We start from the raw sequence: 17,846 nt of genomic DNA, 5'->3' as shown, positions 1-17,846 counted from the left end.
GATTCCACATCAAGATGGCGGATAAGTACGTACCTGGAGGCTCTGGAGCACCCCGGCTAGCACCGCGGATGTGACGTCTTGAAAGCTGCAGTCGCTGCCCCACCATCCAGTTGCTTGTCTCCAACACCAGAACCACTACTTTCCTTCTCCAAACAACTTCCCTCCCGCGACAACTTCCTGTCGCAAACCACTCTACATTCGCCTCGTGTATGGACAGACAGTGACAATGGTGAGAATTCACAAGTTCACAGTCGGCACGCCTAAATACTAACCTCTACCAAGTCGAAACAATACCTAACCCTCCACACGGTGGACCAAGGTAAGCCTCCCTCCCCTTCATCACCATCAACTTTCCATAACTCCTTTTCTCTATTCGCAACACCATCTCGAGATCGCATCGCAACTAACACTTGTTCCCCCAGCCCACCCAACCGAAATCTTCTCTCTAGCCCCCACCCCCAACGCCCTCATCTCCGCCTCCGGCTCCTCCCACCTGCTCATCCACAGCACCACCACCTCACCCACCTTTCCTCTCACGCAAACCCTCTCCAACGCCCACCGCCTCGGCTGCCACCACATCACCACCGCCCGCGGCGGTCCCGGCAACACGTTTGTCTCTGTCGGTTTCGGCGGCGACACCAAAGTCTGGCACCGCAACCCCGAAACCGACCAGTGGTCGCTCTACTGGACACTCCCGACCCCCGACAACAAGAAGGAAAAGGGCGATGTCTGGGCCGTTGCGCTGAGTGCGGACGAGGGATATCTAGCGGCTACGACAAGCGACGGACGGATTCACGTGTGGGATGTTTTGGGGAAGGCAAAGATACAAACCTACGAAACGGGGGCGAGTGCAGGTGGTGGTGGTGGACACGACAGTGTAGGGACGGGCAGCTTTGCGATGGCGGTGGATTTGAGTAGGGATGGCAAGTTTACGGCGAGTGGACATGAGAATGGCGGGGTGTATGTGTTTAATAATGATGCGGGGAGGATGGTTTATTCGCTTTCTGGTGAGTCTTCTCTTCGTGTCTAAGGGGAAATGGATAAGGTAGTGGGTGCTAACGGGCTACAAAACAGGCCTCGCAAAACCAATCCGCGCCGTCGCCTTCTCCCCCGGCTGCAAGCGTCTTGCCGCCGCTGGCAACGCAGGCATCATCGCCATCTACGACATGCAGCACGGCGAGCACGTCGCCAACCTATCTGCCACGGGCACTCGGCCCGCATGGATTACATCGATCGACTGGAACGACACGGGCGAATACCTGTTGAGCGGATCGCTGGACGGCAAAGTCAGGGTGTGGGATGTGGCGAGGGGTGTCTGTGTCGCGACGCACAGTGAGACGGAAAGCGCCCTCTGGTGTGTGAGGTGGTTGCCAAAGTCGGAGAAGGTGCTCGCCCCGGGGATGGGTAAAGGGGAGATGTTTGTGGCGGCGGGAGCGAATAGAAGTTTGACGTTTTACCGGGAGGCTACTGGGTCATAGGTTGGGTGGTGTTGGTCGGCCCGTATCTTCGTTTAAAACACATGAGTGGGATTATGAGGTTAAATGGCAGAGGAAGAAGGAAGATCAGCGTTCAAGGAGGAGTCTGTGGTTAGAAGTTAAGCGTGCTGGGCATAAAGCTTCACAAGGGGTAGCAACATAGCTAAATATGCTTTGTCTCGAAGATGTTGCTTTACTATCATCCCTATATCAAACAACCGGTCTTGGTATTCTATTCGGTCAGAAGGTCAGACACTCGCGCGGAGAAAGTCACACCTTAGTTTACAAGTTATTCGAAAGAGTGATTAACAGTTACAACCCCATAAGCATCCAGGACGACCTGCGATTGTCGCTAGATAAACACCGCAGTGGCATCATTATGCCAAAGTCAGGTCTCCTGACCATGTTTACAAACCCCATATCCGCTTCTTCCTTTCTTTCTCGTTCTTTTTTTTTTTTTTTTTTTTTTTTTTTTTCCCTTCTTTTCGGGTTCTGATTTGCAAGAGATCATCATTGGTATGCTCCATGATAGATAGACACGGATAACACGCTCGAAGCTGAGAGTACTTTGTATCCCTCGCTCCCGCCGTGCATCCCCAATTTCACTTGATTCTTGGGACGAGATATTCCAAGTTAGGTAGCGAGTGATCTCATCATCTAGACCTAGACTTAATTACCCTGGTAATGTTTGTACTATACTAATCCTACTATGCTTCCTCCACGTATACCTACTCAACCAGCCCTATCTGGAAAAAAAAAACGTCCATACACTAGGTACTACCGCGATTGGCGGGGTGAAGGGTCGATAGTAGTACATACCTACCTTAGTAAGTCCTCTTCTCTCCATTGTTGACATTTATGATCCCCGCCCACATCTTCTCGAAAGGCTTCAAACAAACAAACAAAAAAAAAAAAAAAAAAAAAAAAAAAAAAAAAAAAAAAAAAAAACCATTCCAATTTTTTCACACTATCACTCACTCTCTTGGTCCCGTCCTGCTTTATGTTGTTTACCCATTACGGGAAATCCAGCCACCAAGGGAAAAAGAAAGTTCCCCTTCTTCTTCTTCTTCTTCTTCTTCTTCTTCTTCTTCTTCTTCTTCTTCTTCTTCTTCTTCGAGACGCCGCCGAAATCTCAACCCTCGAGACGGCCTTTGTAGGGAAGTGTTTCATGGCAGACTAGTCTAGTACGTAAATAGGTAGGTAGGTAGGTAGGTAGGTACCTTACACATATATGACCTCTCGAAAAATCAATCAGGGGATCGAAAGAGACAGGGAAGGAAGACAAAAAAAAAGGATTCGATTCGTTACTATTATGGTAGGTAGGTACCTACCTAGTCTAGAGCTTTTCCCGCGAATGACATGACATGACGTGACGTGTGTCGTGAGGCCCCCCCTCCCCTGATACTTTGGCTCATGCCCGCCGTTTGGGTTTGGGTGGGTTCCTGTTGATGGTAGTGAATTGGAAGCAACTGGAAACCATATGCCGTGTAAAGTTCTTAAGTAACCCCTTTTAAGGAATATGCGCCGCCGCAGTGGCTAGGTAGGTAGTTTGGTGGTTCGATTCTTTTTCTTCTCAATAAATACTTCTCACCACGCGCTGTGCTCGTAGTAAAGACGGATTGCTTCACAGTTACAATGGTAGCGCTGTCCTTTTTATAGACCACTGATAAACACGATTTCAGACCTTACCTAGAAAGAAGATACCAGGGCTTAAAAGAGAGGAAGGTACCTAGGTAGGTAGGTAGGTATCGACCGTAAAGTATCATACTTTGGACACCTCTTCCCCAAACGATGTGGTGGTGGCCTAAATTAGACAAAAAAATTCCCAGGGGGGGGGGGTTCATGGGAACTCTGTAGATAGACGTAGGTAGGTAGGTATAAGAAATCTTTTAGGGTGCAATTTGCAGGCGATATCTCAAGTCTCACCAAATCCGATTCCCCCACTCATCAACCCTCACAGTCCTATAATCCCCCGTCAGCTCCACCGCATGCCTCCTCCCCTCCGCCGCCATGTCGCAATACGCCCTCGACCCCGCCACCGCCTCCTCACATAACCTTCTATGCTTGGCCTGTCCGACATCCACTGCCATCTGAATCTCTCTAGGACAGCTCAAAGGGAACATGTCCCTCGGTATCGGACCTAGTTTTTCCATCCACCTTTTTATCCCTCCTCCTCCTCCCGCTTCTCCTATTCCTCCTCTCCCTCCTGATTCTCCCCATTGTTCTCCTTGTCCAGCAGAACAACCAGCGTAGTATCTAAGCGCAGTATTAACCCCCTCAAACCCCCTATCCGGTTCTCCTGCCGTTTCAAGCGCCATGTACTTGATGAATCCCTGTTCTGTAAGAAAGGGAGTCTGTCCGATACCGAGGACGCGCATACTTTCGGGGATTTCGGTAGATGAAGTGGTGAAGAGGTTGGTGAACCAGGAGGGGATGAGGGGGTTTGTAGGATTGGGAGGAGCAGAAGGGCGAGAAGAAGGACGAGGACGAGGACGAGGACGAGGGATGGGGAGGTGGTGGATGCCGAATGCTTGGAGAATCAAGCGGAATTCCCAGTCGGCTTTGTCGAGGGGGGTTACGCCGGCAAAGGGGTCGGGGAGCCCTGGGAGGGACATGGCGGGGAGGGAGGACCAGGGGGTTTTGTTGAGTTTCCCTAGAGGTAGGTAAGAATGGAAGAAGTTGGTTAGTATGGGGTCAATTTGATTGAGGGCGAGGAGAGAAAGGTTGAGACGGGCAAGGACAACGAGAAACTGTAAAGAAGAAGAAGAAGAGGGAAAAAAAAAAAAAAAAAAAAAAAAAAAAAAAAAAGAAAGAGAAAAAAAAGGATTGTGTGAGGTGGTGGTTGTGTGTGGGGAGGGAAGGAAGGAAGGAACAACGGGAAGGATAGGAGGAGGTGGAGCCGCATTTTTGATGAAGCAGCACATGGATGACACTCGTCGTTTTTGGGTTCATTACAAGTGATGAGCCGGTGCTGGTCGTCCCAGCTTGTTGAAAAGATCCCCTTTGTGATGGAAATGGCAAAGAAAACGGTGTAAAAGGGCCTTCCAAGACAAGAGGCAAGATCAGAAGCAGTCCCAGGTGTTCTACTCATGACCGCTCTCGTTCGCAAGACGCCTTACCACTTGGCAGACTGCACCACTTGGCGCCCACATGCAGAGGAAGTAGATAATCCGGTATATTCCCCCTTTCTCCTCGTATTCTTTTTCATCTTTTTCCTCCCCATCTTCTTTTCTCCTTCTCTTCTCTCTCTTCGTCTCCCCATTCATTTCCTCTTTTCTCCCTCCTCAATCTTTCTATCTTCCTTCTTTTCTTCTCCTTTTATGCTCAATCTCTTTTTCTTCCTTTCTTTCCTCCTTCATTACCTTTTTTTCTTTTTTTTTTCTTTTTCTTTTTCCTGGCCGATTCTCTCCCCCCTTTTCTTTCTTTCCTCCCGGCCTCCAATCGCCTACATACTTACCTTATTTTCCCCTTTGCTCCCTCTACCACCAAAATTCAAGCCAAAAAATTCTACCAAAACAAACAAGCAGAAGAAGATAAAACTCACAAGGATTATGCTCCACCGCAAACCCCTGCACATCCAAAAACTCACTACACTTTTCCGGACTCAACAACAGCTTCATTTGTCCATTCACCGCCATCCCACCTCCATCAGCCGGTCTCATTTCCGGTGTCTGCTGAGCTACCAGCACTTCAAAAAAGGATTTCATAAGGCTTATGAAGATGGGATTGGGCGAGCCGGTGGGTTGGAAGAGGGGTGTCCATTTTTCGTAGGGGATGGAGGGTTGTGGAGATGAAGACGAGGATGAGGATGAGGTAGGGGGTGGTCTAGGAGGAGGAGGAGGCGGGAAGGTCTGCTGCGGCTGATAAGGCGTATAATGTCCTCTGAACCCCCCAAACTCGGCTGATGTAGTCTGATTTCCAGCTTGCGACTGAAACGGACTTGGTGGGTTAACATCGACCTTTGGTTCCTGGAATTGTTGTGGGCGGAACGGTTCAAATTGCGGTGATGAGGACTGTGGCTGCGGTTGTGGTTGTGGTTGCGGCTCCCTTTGCGGAACAGGCCGGCGAGTCACGCGTGGCGGCAGAGGAGGAGGACTTAAGCCGGAACTTTCCCGAGACGCCGGCGGTACGTAGCTGTACGGTCTTGATTGCCTTTCAAGAACCGGTGGTGGTGGTGGTTGTTCTTCGTTTGTTGGTCGCCTTGGTGGCAGGGGAGGAGGAGGGGTCTCGTTATCCACAGATTGTGGTTGCGGCGATGATGGCACTGGACCTGACCCGGGGCTTGAGAGCGGACTGCTTACCCATCCTGGAGGACGTGGTGGGATGGGTGGTGGCGTGTCGTTATCCATTGTAGGTATGTAGTTGCTGGCGATTCTCGTGATATGATCACAGATAGTCGACAGCAGAGACTTTGCAAACAAGAGGGAGATAACAAAGCGGGAATCATGAACTTCGGTGCCAAGGTTAGCGATGTTCGGTCAATCGGCGTAGTCAAAGATTTGAAAGTTATCTCTTGATATTTCAGATGTTTGGAACTACGAGGCTGTTATCTTGCCCGGTCTTCTTTAAGTCCTGTCCTCACACAACCTCACGAAAGTGCCTGACGCGGGGGAGGACAAGGCAGCCGAGGCTGAATACCTATGGTAAATTCCACGATAGCATCCATGCAGTTCGTCATTGGGTTCAACCACGCGAACGATTTGTATGGTTAGATTGATATGCTCTATCTGCAATGCTGCTCCGATAACGCCACTTTTTCTTCAGCCGCTTCTTTCGGGCATGGTACATGTGGGTGGGATGTTACTGAACCCGGTGACGAGGCAGAGCTATCGCGGTAACATGGAAGCTCTGCTGTCTCCCGTTATCGTCAACACCCAAAATTGACTACCCCGGATTTGGAGTTGTGTGCAGTGATCTATTGAAGGGGGCGCACGCAGCTGGCTTCGTGTCGACTAGACGGGTTGGGGTAAGGGTAGGCGAGATGGCACTCAACCACTTGACATACACGCGCAAAGCTGCCTAGCCAGATGTTGGAATGCCTTCACTTGAAGATTTGCAGTCTTCTCTGTTCGTCCATTATCCTGTAATCTTCCGTCTGTCATGGCGAAGAACATGTGCCTGATACCAGTCCTGGCAGAATGAACTTGCAAGTCTTATCTCCAGTCCATCCTCTCCTTTCAGTTTGCCCCTCGCTTACTCTTCTCTCGTCTTCATCCCGTCCCGTCAGAGCCGTCCGTCTCAGACCTTCCGAGATACAACACCATCTTCACTCTACCAAACCGCAGCATCGCAACACCACAACAATCACACTCTCGCAGATCGTATTTGCTCCATCCAATAAAAAGAGGTAAAGCCAACCATCCCCAATCTGTCCTAGCAACCCTCTCAAGACTGCATGACTTCCCGAAGGACTCGCCTTCGATTGCTTTCCCTCAAAACGAAAAGATGCAGGGAAAGATACCTACCTACGCTGCAGTAGGTATGTAACAAAGAGCGTACTTGCGTACATGTACTCGTCTGGGCTAGAAACGCCCTCTGGGACCCCAAGCAAAGCTTGGGGTCTGGTGCGTGGATTCGCAAAAGTGAATGGATTCGCGAAAAAAAATCGGTACCTGGTCCACCCCGCAATTTTGGTGGCAAATCAAAGTACTTCTCTTTTTTTACATACCCAGCATAAGCAATTTGACTTCCATAACCGTATAAATCCATCAAATATCGCATTAGCAGCGCTAGTATTTAGTATAAAATAAGGCAAATAAAGTAACCAATATAAATATTACTAGCCAACTCCTAATCTAACGTATCAATAACGTACGGGGTATAAGCAGCGGGCAGTCTAGTTATCTCTAACCGTCTAACGCCTTCGCTTATTACTATCCTGCCCTTAGTTTTAAATATTTACACCCTCAATAATCTAATTACTTTATTGTAAAATCGTATATAATAGAGCCCGTTAGTAACCTTCTCGCCGGTCTTTCGAATAAATAGTATATTAATTTCGCTATCGGTATATTAAAAGAAGGAAAGTTCAAAACAGTCGTAGCCGTAGTACGAACTTATAGTGCCAACTATTATACTACCGTAAATCGGTCGAAGGGTGCCAAACTACGGTCGTAGAATAGCAGGGCAAAGAAATTAATTAAAGAGGAGGAGTTCGCGTTATATACTTAAGTAAATACACAAATATTTATCAATTTATATAGATTTATAACGGTTAACTATAATTAATATTAATTATTAATTAATTATTTTAATATTTAAATAGGATATAAGGTTATAAACTGAAAGATTATTTACGTTATTAAATAATTTATTTAGGCCAATAGTCGCAAAATCGACATCGACCAACACTAAGTTCGTCGTTATATAACCCAGTTAGAATTTAAATCTATACGTACGAAATCGCTAGCGTAGGTACGTAAGGCAGTATAGTCTTAAATTAATATAGAGGAGGTTTTCAAACTGTAGAAAGAAACGGTTAATAAATATAATATTACGCTAAATAATATATAGAATAGGGATGAATTTAAATTTAAAGTTAGCGTACAATCTAAATCCTATATTATTTAATTGTATATTAAAATATTAATTATATATACCCCCAACCCAAATATACGCGAGTTTATAATGGTTATTAAGTATATATCCGTATTTAGTCGTATAGTACCTACGTTTATTATCCTCCTTAGTATTAATATTAGTAAGAACTATATCGATAATTAATTTAACAATTATTCTATTATCGCTACATTCCTAAGTAATTACACTAATAACCAATTTACCCTCAATTAATTTAATTACTAGAAGGAATACTCTTATCCCTTTAATAAAAATAAAAAGCGTTTCCTACTATTAGATAATTATAATAGTTACTATACTATCGAATTCTACTAATAATACCGCTATAATAATATTATCCTCTTCTTATTGCCCCCTTACTCTACGCATATATTTCAACCACTCAATATTAGTATCTTTCAAATCTATAAGTACTATTATTAGAAGGATATATTTAAAACTATAACGTATAGTAACGTAGAGTATATTAAATTTACGTTCTTAAATAAATTATTTAATATTAAAAGCAAATCTTTTAAATAATCGACTATTAAGTCTGCCTGGGTAAAGTGTGGTCTTTACCCATATAAACTATTTATTGTATTTAATAAATTATAAGACCTATTTATATTAATAATTAACCCGGATGTTTTAAAGAGAAAGAAAGGGTATATTACAATTAAAAACGAAGAAGGTTGGCTTAAATTAATATTAATTGTAATTAATTAAGCCTATTTGCAAATATAAGAGAAGGAGAAAGGCCCTATAGACCCGGCACTACAATAATAACTTAGATCCTTTAATACTATTAACCTTTATAATAGTTATAGTATTATAATCCCCCCTCTAATACTACGGTTTAAGAAAGACTAGGTAAAGGTAATAATACTACTACTTAATATAATTACAATTTCAGGGTATAATACGTACGTTTAAGATAGGTTACTTAAATCGACTATAGTAAAGATACCCCTTAGCCCCGTTACTAGATATATTATATTTAAATATAATAAATTTATTAAAGTAATTACTTTAATGGGGGTTATTAGTGTAGAAGCGTAGCGCTTTAAAAAGAGGAGGTAGTTAGAGGAGGTAGTGTAGAGAAAAAACTGTATAACCAACCGGTTAGTTGCTCGTATTAGTCTAATTAAGGTTAGTAATACTCGTTTTCGTATAGTTGCAAATGAATACTATAAAGTTGAGTTACGCAATAGAGAGAGACTGCGCCAACGTAAAAAGGATCTCGATATTGAACGGATTATTCTTAGAAGGTAGTTAAGTATATATAAAACTAAGTAATAGAATAAAGTTTAAAATAAAAGGGTAGAGTTATAATTTGCTAGTAAATTATATACAAATTAGAATATAGTAATTAATCTAATTTTAAATAAAATTAAAGACTAAATTCAATTACTTAACCTTTATAAATCTATATAGTAAAAGCGCTAGGAGTTCTATTAGGAGGTAAAATAAATTACTATTTAAGTAGAAATAGCGTAGTTGGGTAGATTAGAGAAGGATATCACCCTTCCTTTCTATTAAGTATTGTCCGGGGATAGACCGAAGCCTATTACCCTATAGATATACAATTCAATTATTATTAATAAAGTTATTACTTCGTTTATTACTAGTAAAGAGTTTAATATTAAATTTAAAGAGGATAAGCTCCCTCCCTTTAACGACGATGAAATCGAGGAGTAGATTGGACTAATATAGGAGGAGTATATCGAAATACTACGTAAGAACGATACTAGTATATATTACTATGGACCGGGGTATAGTTAGGAGCTTCCTAATTCGCTAATTGAAGAGTAAAATTCTAGTATATAATTAAATTCTATAGTAGAGGATTTTGTAGTAGAGGTTCAAAATACTATACTAGAAGGTGGTAATAGCGGGGATACTAATATTAACCCTACTTTATTGAATTACTAATTGAATATAGGGATATTTATTGGATTAAGCGATATTATATACGTAAATATAAGAATTTTTATAATAATAGTAAAACATAGTTGTACTGCTAATTTATATAGGTGGGGAAGTACCAAAATTTTCGCAAATCCATTCACTTTCGCGAATCCACGCACCTGACCCCGCACGGGGTCAGACTGCGGCGTTTCTAGCCCTAACGAGTAAAACGAAAACGAAAGATTAAGCACAAAGTGTGCATAATGCGGGAATGATTGGTTAGGACGGGCAAGGACGGCTGAGACTGACCAATACTATTAATGCCAAGAGCGTTGCTAAGAGTTTGGTGATAGTGGTAGTGGTGGTAGTAATGCCGTTCCCACCGCCAAACGCCAGACCCTCGTATCCACCGCCAAACGCCAGACCCTCTTTACACCCCTATTATCTAGCTAACTATTAAGTCGTTGGCGAACCTAGTAGATAATTAAAATTAATTAATTTTATTAATAACGAAGCTATTTATACCCGCGCGCCCGTAATTACTTACTATAATTCACTATACCTCGTACTACTATTAAAAAGATTAACCCTTAGGCTATTACTACCACCGCCGCTATTGTAACGTTCGGTAGGAAGCGCTATATTAATTAGGCAGCGGATATTAATTAAAATTACGAAGTTATTAACAACCTATAACCTCTATTATCTTCTCCTATAAGGAAGAATCTTTTATAGTAATATAAAAAGAACTATAAAGTAATAGACCTTAAATTCGAACCGGAAGAAGTAAAGCTTCTTACTATTAATTCGAAGGGTAAAGGTAAGGCTATTACCCCCCCCGTTAAATTTATTCTTACTTTAAAGAAAGTTATCCTTAAAATTGCGAAAAAGGTTGCCCCTATTATTCCTACCTTTAAACTAATTTTTAAATTAATTTTAAAGCTAATTTTAAAATTAATTTCTAAAACCGTTCCTATCCCAAAGAAATTGTTTCTTAAGAAGAATATTATTATACTTAAATTATTTAATTCCTATAAAATTATATTAAAGACTCTAATACTAACTTCGAAATATAATTTAAGGATTATTTTATTTAAACCTAAGCGCCCTCCCTTAGAAATAATTAAAATTTCTAGTATTTATTTTAAAATTAATTCGGACAATAAATAAAGGTAGGAGGATAAATAAGAATAAAAGTCCGTAGAGGATAATAATAAGGAGGATAAGTAAGAGTTTGTAGAGGATAATAATAAGGAGGATAAGTAAAAGTTTATAAAGGATAATAATAAAGAAGATAAAGAGGAGGATAAAGAGGAGGATAAAGAGGAGGGGGATAATATAGGGGATCTATTTATAGATATAATAATTAATATAATTAAAAATGGGAAGGATAAAGAAATACGAATATCCTCTATTTACTAGCCTATACTAGTATAGAAGGTAAAGTAGTTATCCTATTAGGATTATTTATTTTTATTTTTATTATTTATTAATTCGTTTATTTAAGCGCTTAATATTCTATTTCGGGCAACCCCTATAATCCCCTCTATTATAAAGCTATTTTTAATAATAATACTTCTAATAAAGGTACTTACTATTACGAAGCTACTTCGAGTAATAATAATAATTATAAAAATTTTTTAAATAATTTATATAATCCCTACTATTATTAAACTTCTTCCCTAAGAAACGCCTACTAATTTTAATTTAAATTCGTCCCCAGATTATTCTTATAATAACCCTATCCCTATTAATATTATAATAATTACGAATGTTATATATATTATTAGGTTATTTAAAATTAAATTATTTCTATTTGTAAATTGAATTATTATAATTAATATTAATATTATATAGAATAAGTACAATTATATTAATTTAAATTCGACTTCTAAATTCGATATTACTTTAAATTCGGTTTAAATCGGATTCTAGGAAGCTATTTACAACAATTACCTAGCGGTATAAATCCTTAATAAAATTATATTCTATATAATTGAATATATAATTATATTTACTAATTAGAGGACGAGTGTATTTAAATAGGTACTTTACTTATATTAAATTAATATATTTGAAGATTCGAAGTATCTATATAAGTAATTTAATATAGGCTATATATTATATACCTTTGTATATTAGAAGTTTCTAACTAACTATTATCACTTTAATATAATTTATATATTTCGCTTTTTAAAAGTTCCGTCCGCCTTAATTCTATTAATTCTAATACTAGTAACGCTAATTTAAAGTATTTATAACCTTCTAAAATTTAGTAACCTATATTTTAATATACTAATAGTTGTAGTCCCTCCTCCGCTAGTAATTATACTAGTAAAAACGCTAGATTCCGGCTAGAAATTAGTTTCGAATATAATATTATTAAAGATTATAATACTAAATGTATTTAATAATTATAAATTGCGGATAGTATAGGCGGAGGCTGTAGCGGTATAATATAATAGAGGGGGTACTATTAGAAGTATTTATAATAGTACTATTACAATTAACAGTATATCTAATACTATAATACGTATTAGGGGGTTCCGAATCCTCGTTAGTACTTAAATATATAAATTAGAGTATAAATATAAAAATTATAATAAAAGTATTAATCCTTTACTATACTTCGTAATAAATAGGAGTAATACGTACTATTATTTTACTCTTAATAAAGCTAGGAAGTAGGCGAAGGAGATTGAAATAGGTTTAACAATAGTATATATACTACTTTCTTAATTAATAGAGCGGTTTATAAAGATAGAGGAGAATAAAATTAATAATAATAGTAATATTATAATAAATAGAAACTAGGGTAAAGGTAAAGGGAAGGTACTTATATATATTAATATTATTTAAAATAATATTACGCTTAACAATCTATTTAATATCCTAATCTAATTAATAGCGGTTAAGGAGAGAAATTTAAGGGAGGGCGCATTTTATTATTAGTACCCTTCTTATTTACTATTTTTATTACTTCTATATTAATCCCCCCTCCCTCCCTCCTCTTATATTATAATTACCGGCCCTTCGTCGGCTTCGTCTTCGTACTTTAATTATATATTTTATAGTTATTCCTAAATTATTAATATTAAGGGCGCCCTCCCTTTAATACTATTATTAGTAATAGTACTAATAATAGCACTTTCTATTATATTATCCTTACCGCCGCCTATAGCCCTACCCAGTTTAAGTAATAGCGAATTCATTAATTAGTAGATAGCCGCCTTTTATATATAGTATTATACCGGTCGGACTAGTAAAATAAAGATTACAAAGTATATATAGGGTAACCTTCGATTAATATTTATTATAAACCCCGAATTAGGGGCGCTACACTCCTTTTATAAATTGAAAAACGCTAATACTAAATTCTTTATACAAATAAGCTACTTTTTTACTCTATACTAAACTATCCGTTAATTAATAAAGCAATTCCTTATTATATACTATAATTTTATTAATAAAGTAGTAAATATATTATTATTACCCTTAAATTTAAATAAGTAATACTATTTTAATTTATATTATTAGTATCCTAATATTAATAAATACCCGGGATATAGTAATTAATAATACTATTACTATTAAAGCGTTAGTAATACTTTTATAATAATAATCCAAATAATACAATATACCCTATTAATCGAATATAAAGAGTACAATATTTCTAAGAATAATAATTAAATATATATTAAAATATAAGGGAATATATAAAAAATGGGATTTATACGTTATTTAAATATAATATCGCAAGGTACCCGTTCGCCTCGTAATATTATACTTAGCCGTTAAATCGCGTATATTTAATAGAAAGAATATATTTATTTTATATATATTACGTACAATATTATACCGCTCGCTTCTATTATAGTAGATTGCTATAGTAATTTAATTATTTATTTACCTACTTATAATATAATATTGTAATTATATTATAAAATTACCCCTCGGTTTTCATCCTATTTCGCATTTCTATACAAATCTAATATATAATTAAATCTTTTGCCCGCTCCCTTCCTCTCCCTCTTCTTCTTCTTTTATTTATTTTACTTAGCCCTCTCCATTCTTTATCTATTTTTTGTCTATTACTCTTCCTTCGGCCTCCTATTAACTTCCTATTAGCTATCCTTTAACTACCCGTCTATTAAGCCCTACTTAAATTAATATTAATTTACAATACCCCTTAAATTTAAATTATCTACCTTATTCGCTAAGGCTTCGGCCCGGAATAAGGATAGTTAGAATACGTATAAATATAATACGGAAGTAAGGGTAAAAGAGGATAAGAAGAGAAGCGATAGAGAGAAAGACTTTTAGAAAATATTATATTTTATTATTACTAATAAAAATAAGTAGTATATTAAGTATATTAAGCTTTTATATAAGAAAATTCTAAGTATTATTATTGTAACCTTTATTAAATTTTATAAGGGCTATAATAAAGCTTACTGCTTTTAGGAGCCCGGTATATAACTATTCGCCCTTTATATCTATTTTAATTTTAATATTTATTTAATTAAGGTTTAAGGTACTTATTATTACTATTAATTGGACTATATTAGCGAATAGTACTTTAATAGCAATTTAACTATTATTAATTATAAATTTATAATAGCCATTACTTACCTCCGTAATATTATTACCTCTAATATAAAGGTATTTAATATTTACTATTTAAAAATAAATAAAATTACTACTAAATAGGATTCGGTATATATTAACCCCCTTACTCTTATTTACCTCGGCTCTCTACATACCGTTAATTCCCCGTTCGGGGACGATACTTTTTCCTTATCTAAAAAATATAAAATATTAGAGCCCCTTAATACTATTACTATTATTACTATTAGTAAACTTACTATTATTTATTAAAATATTTCTTTCCTCTATACTATTCTCGTTACAATTAAATAGACCCTTAATACCTATTCTAACTTATTAGAGAAATTAAATAAAGCTATTAAGAATATTTTATATACATTATTTAATAATTATATTATTTTAGCAATAGAAATCGCCGAAGTTAAAGAGTTCTTAAATAATATCTAATTTATAATATATAATTACTCCGCCCCCCAATTACGCCCTATCCTAATTCAATTATTTATAGGTTAATAATATTTACTATATCCTTTATCCTTATATTAGCAGAAAAAGCCTCGTTACTTCTTATAATACTTTTAATAATAATTTTAATTACTATAGCTCCTAACTAGCTACCCCCCTCTATATAGATAATAAAAATATTAGTATTATAGGTAATAGCAATAGTAAGGAGGATTATAAGTAGTTTAGTAAATTAGAGTTCAATATTATAAATAAGGATAGTTAAAGAATTTACTAAATATATTTTTAGGGGTAAGGTTAATTATTATACTACCTAGTCGGCCTCCGCCCCCCCTTCTAATTTATTCGGATTTTAATTTATATATTAGTTTATAGGTTTCTTAATTATATATTAATTACCGTTTATTTACTATTATTTCCTTTTTCTACCTTTATCCGGGTTAGATTTTTTAGGGTAGGGCTAATTATTATATAACTTAGTTAGCCTCCGCCCTATTTCTAATAACTACTTTTTTTATATTTTTTTTTATTCTTTTTTTAGTAGGTAGGTAGTATTATTGAATATTAGATAGTTATAGAATTTGGCTTTCGGAATCTCTTCGGGTACGAATAGAATATATTATAAATTTTAGGATAAAATATAAATAATATATATATTTAAATAATTATACTATAATAATAAAAACTCTTATTCCTATTCCCTACTCTACACTTATAAATATAATTAAATTATACTTAATAATATAACTATTAACTGTATACTCTACTACCTTATTTAAATAAAAAGTATAATAATCCTTTTTATTATTAATACCCTCTATATTTAATTATACGTACTTAAAATACCTCCATATTTATTCCACTTTCGTACCGATCTCCTATATAGTATATTATATAGAAAATTAGGAAAGTCTTTATTTAGGATATTATTACTATTATATATTCAGTAAATACGTTCTAAGTACTATTTAAAATTATTAAAGTATACTTCAATTAAATTATATTCGGGTAAGTATAATAGTAAATACTAAAGGAGAATACCCGTATTACAATATATTATAAGGATATTAGCATTATAATACTATTTAATATTATTTATTACTAATATACTATTATAGTTTAAGAACGGGTTTATTTTAGGTAGTATATAATTCCTTAACTATATAATAAAACTATCTTTATCTATTTATTCTTTAAAAACGAGTAATTTTAAAAGGCTATTTATTATAATTATAGGTAGGAGATAGTACTAGTAGCTACGAATAAAATAGCTAATAATAATAGGAATAGCTCCTTTTAGGGCCTAACTAATATAGCGAATATTATCCCTACAGTTTATATTAGATTTATTATAAAATACAAATATTTTTATTATAAAAAGCGAATTCCAGTATAATTACTTTATTACTAATTCAGGTATTTATTAAACTACCTTTATCTTTAGCTTCTTTTTATTTTAATGCTCCTCCTTTAAATACTTTGATATAGTTCGTTCGGATATATATATATTATATTCAGTTACGAAGAATCCCCGAATTTTATTTAGGTATAAATCTAACTTCAATATTAGTAACTCGAATACTTCCTTCGTAATAGTTAATAACGCTATATTAAAGTAAATAATACTAATATATATATCTATAGCCTACTCTAGGAGCTTCCTAGCGTTTTAACTACTATAACCTTATATAAATAGTTCGCCTATAAGGTTAGTTAAATTGCGAAGTTTACGAATATATTAAGGGGTAATCCCTATAGTAGCTATAATACTAGTAGTAGGCTTATTATTTACAATTATTATACGAATAATATCCTTTTAGGTACAATTTATATATTACAGTATAGTATTACTCGAGGGCTTTAATTCAATATTATTTCGGGTCCGGCGCGGATAGATTTACAATAGGAAATGGCTAACAAAAGTCGGAAATATCGCCTTTTTACAATTTCTGACCCAACCTATTTACCCAAATAATGGGGGTTTGAGATGCCCAATGCCAAGAAATGCCAAGATAGGGTCTGGCGTTTGGCGGTGGGAACGGTTCCCCTCAGCTTCTTCTGGTCAGTCATTCATTCTGTGCTGCTTCAATCAATCAATCAATCAATCAATCACACTCTTTGCCGTCTTGCATTGCATTGCCAGTCTTTCTCATCCCGTGTCTGTCTTTGCCGGCTGAAATTCAGCATGTTGCTTTCCGGTCTCATTTTTTTCTTCCCGTTCTTTACACTAGTAAAGTGGAAAGTTGAAACTGGGGGCAGGAAAGTATGGGAAACAGGCGACACATACGACAGTGTAACCGGGAAGTAGAATAGAGGACGGTGGGAATATGTACAGTAAGTAGTGGTTAGCTCCCTACCTCTACTATCGCCAATATCATGCGGGGAAAACGAGAAAGAACATGGCGGCATGGCACTCATTGCAGGTGGGCATGACATGAGACTCCTTGGGAAAGTGTGAGTGTGACTGACGGCACTAAACGATACATTTCCCGGTTTCCTCAACTCGGCATAGCTAGGTATTTTTCGGGATATGTAGCGCACTTGGGTTCTTTGGCCCAAACCTTGGCTCTTGGGAAACAGAAATGACGATGTCGCTTCGGCCGCTTTGGACAAATGACGATGGGGACCCTCCAGCGACCAGCGACCGAGCGAACCGGCCCAGTCGGGGACGCAGGAGGGCAAGCGCGTCCAGATTCAGGGAATCCGGGGGAATTGGCCACTTGGGTGGCTTGGTCGACTTGGGTTAGGGGACGTCGAACGTTGTCCTTGGACTTTGGTCACTTTTTTTTCTTGCTTTCCATTGTTTGTGAGTGAGGGACTGTGTCGAAC

At 37.1% G+C, this 17,846-nt stretch overlaps 2 protein-coding genes across 2 annotated transcripts; one reads left to right on the top strand and one right to left on the bottom strand.

Moving 5' to 3' along the window:
- Positions 1-135: 135 nt before the first annotated feature.
- On the top strand, positions 136-1,801 carry NCU03517 (Ski8). The gene is made up of 4 exons (XM_950780.3): positions 136-229; positions 283-319; positions 423-1,007; positions 1,075-1,801. Exons 1-4 carry the CDS (start codon positions 227-229, stop codon positions 1,476-1,478), a joined length of 1,029 nt encoding a protein of 342 aa, XP_955873.3. The 5' UTR covers positions 136-226; the 3' UTR covers positions 1,479-1,801.
- Positions 1,802-3,397: 1,596 nt separating this feature from the next.
- NCU03518 (hypothetical protein) lies at positions 3,398-5,843 on the bottom strand (the record flags this gene model as incomplete). The annotated part of the gene is made up of 2 exons (XM_950781.2): positions 5,020-5,843; positions 3,398-4,128 (listed from the first exon to the last, which is right to left on the bottom strand). The coding sequence occupies exons 1-2, from the start codon at positions 5,822-5,824 to the stop codon at positions 3,398-3,400; spliced, it is 1,536 nt and encodes a 511-aa protein (XP_955874.2). The 5' UTR covers positions 5,825-5,843.
- Positions 5,844-17,846: the final 12,003 nt, after the last annotated feature.

This window comes from Neurospora crassa, linkage group II, assembly GCF_000182925.2.
Source record: "Neurospora crassa OR74A linkage group II, whole genome shotgun sequence".
Classification (NCBI taxonomy): Eukaryota; Fungi; Ascomycota; class Sordariomycetes; order Sordariales; family Sordariaceae; genus Neurospora; species Neurospora crassa.
Note: the sequence above shows the minus strand (reverse complement) of the source record. Positions and strands in the feature narration are given on the sequence as shown.

Excerpts from the sequence above, each read along its gene's own strand:
- NCU03517 (XM_950780.3), top strand. Across the intron at positions 320-422 it reads CCTCCACACGGTGGACCAAG|CCCACCCAACCGAAATCTTC; the intron begins GTAAGCCTCCCT and ends TTGTTCCCCCAG. Across the intron at positions 1,008-1,074 it reads GATGGTTTATTCGCTTTCTG|GCCTCGCAAAACCAATCCGC; the intron begins GTGAGTCTTCTC and ends GCTACAAAACAG.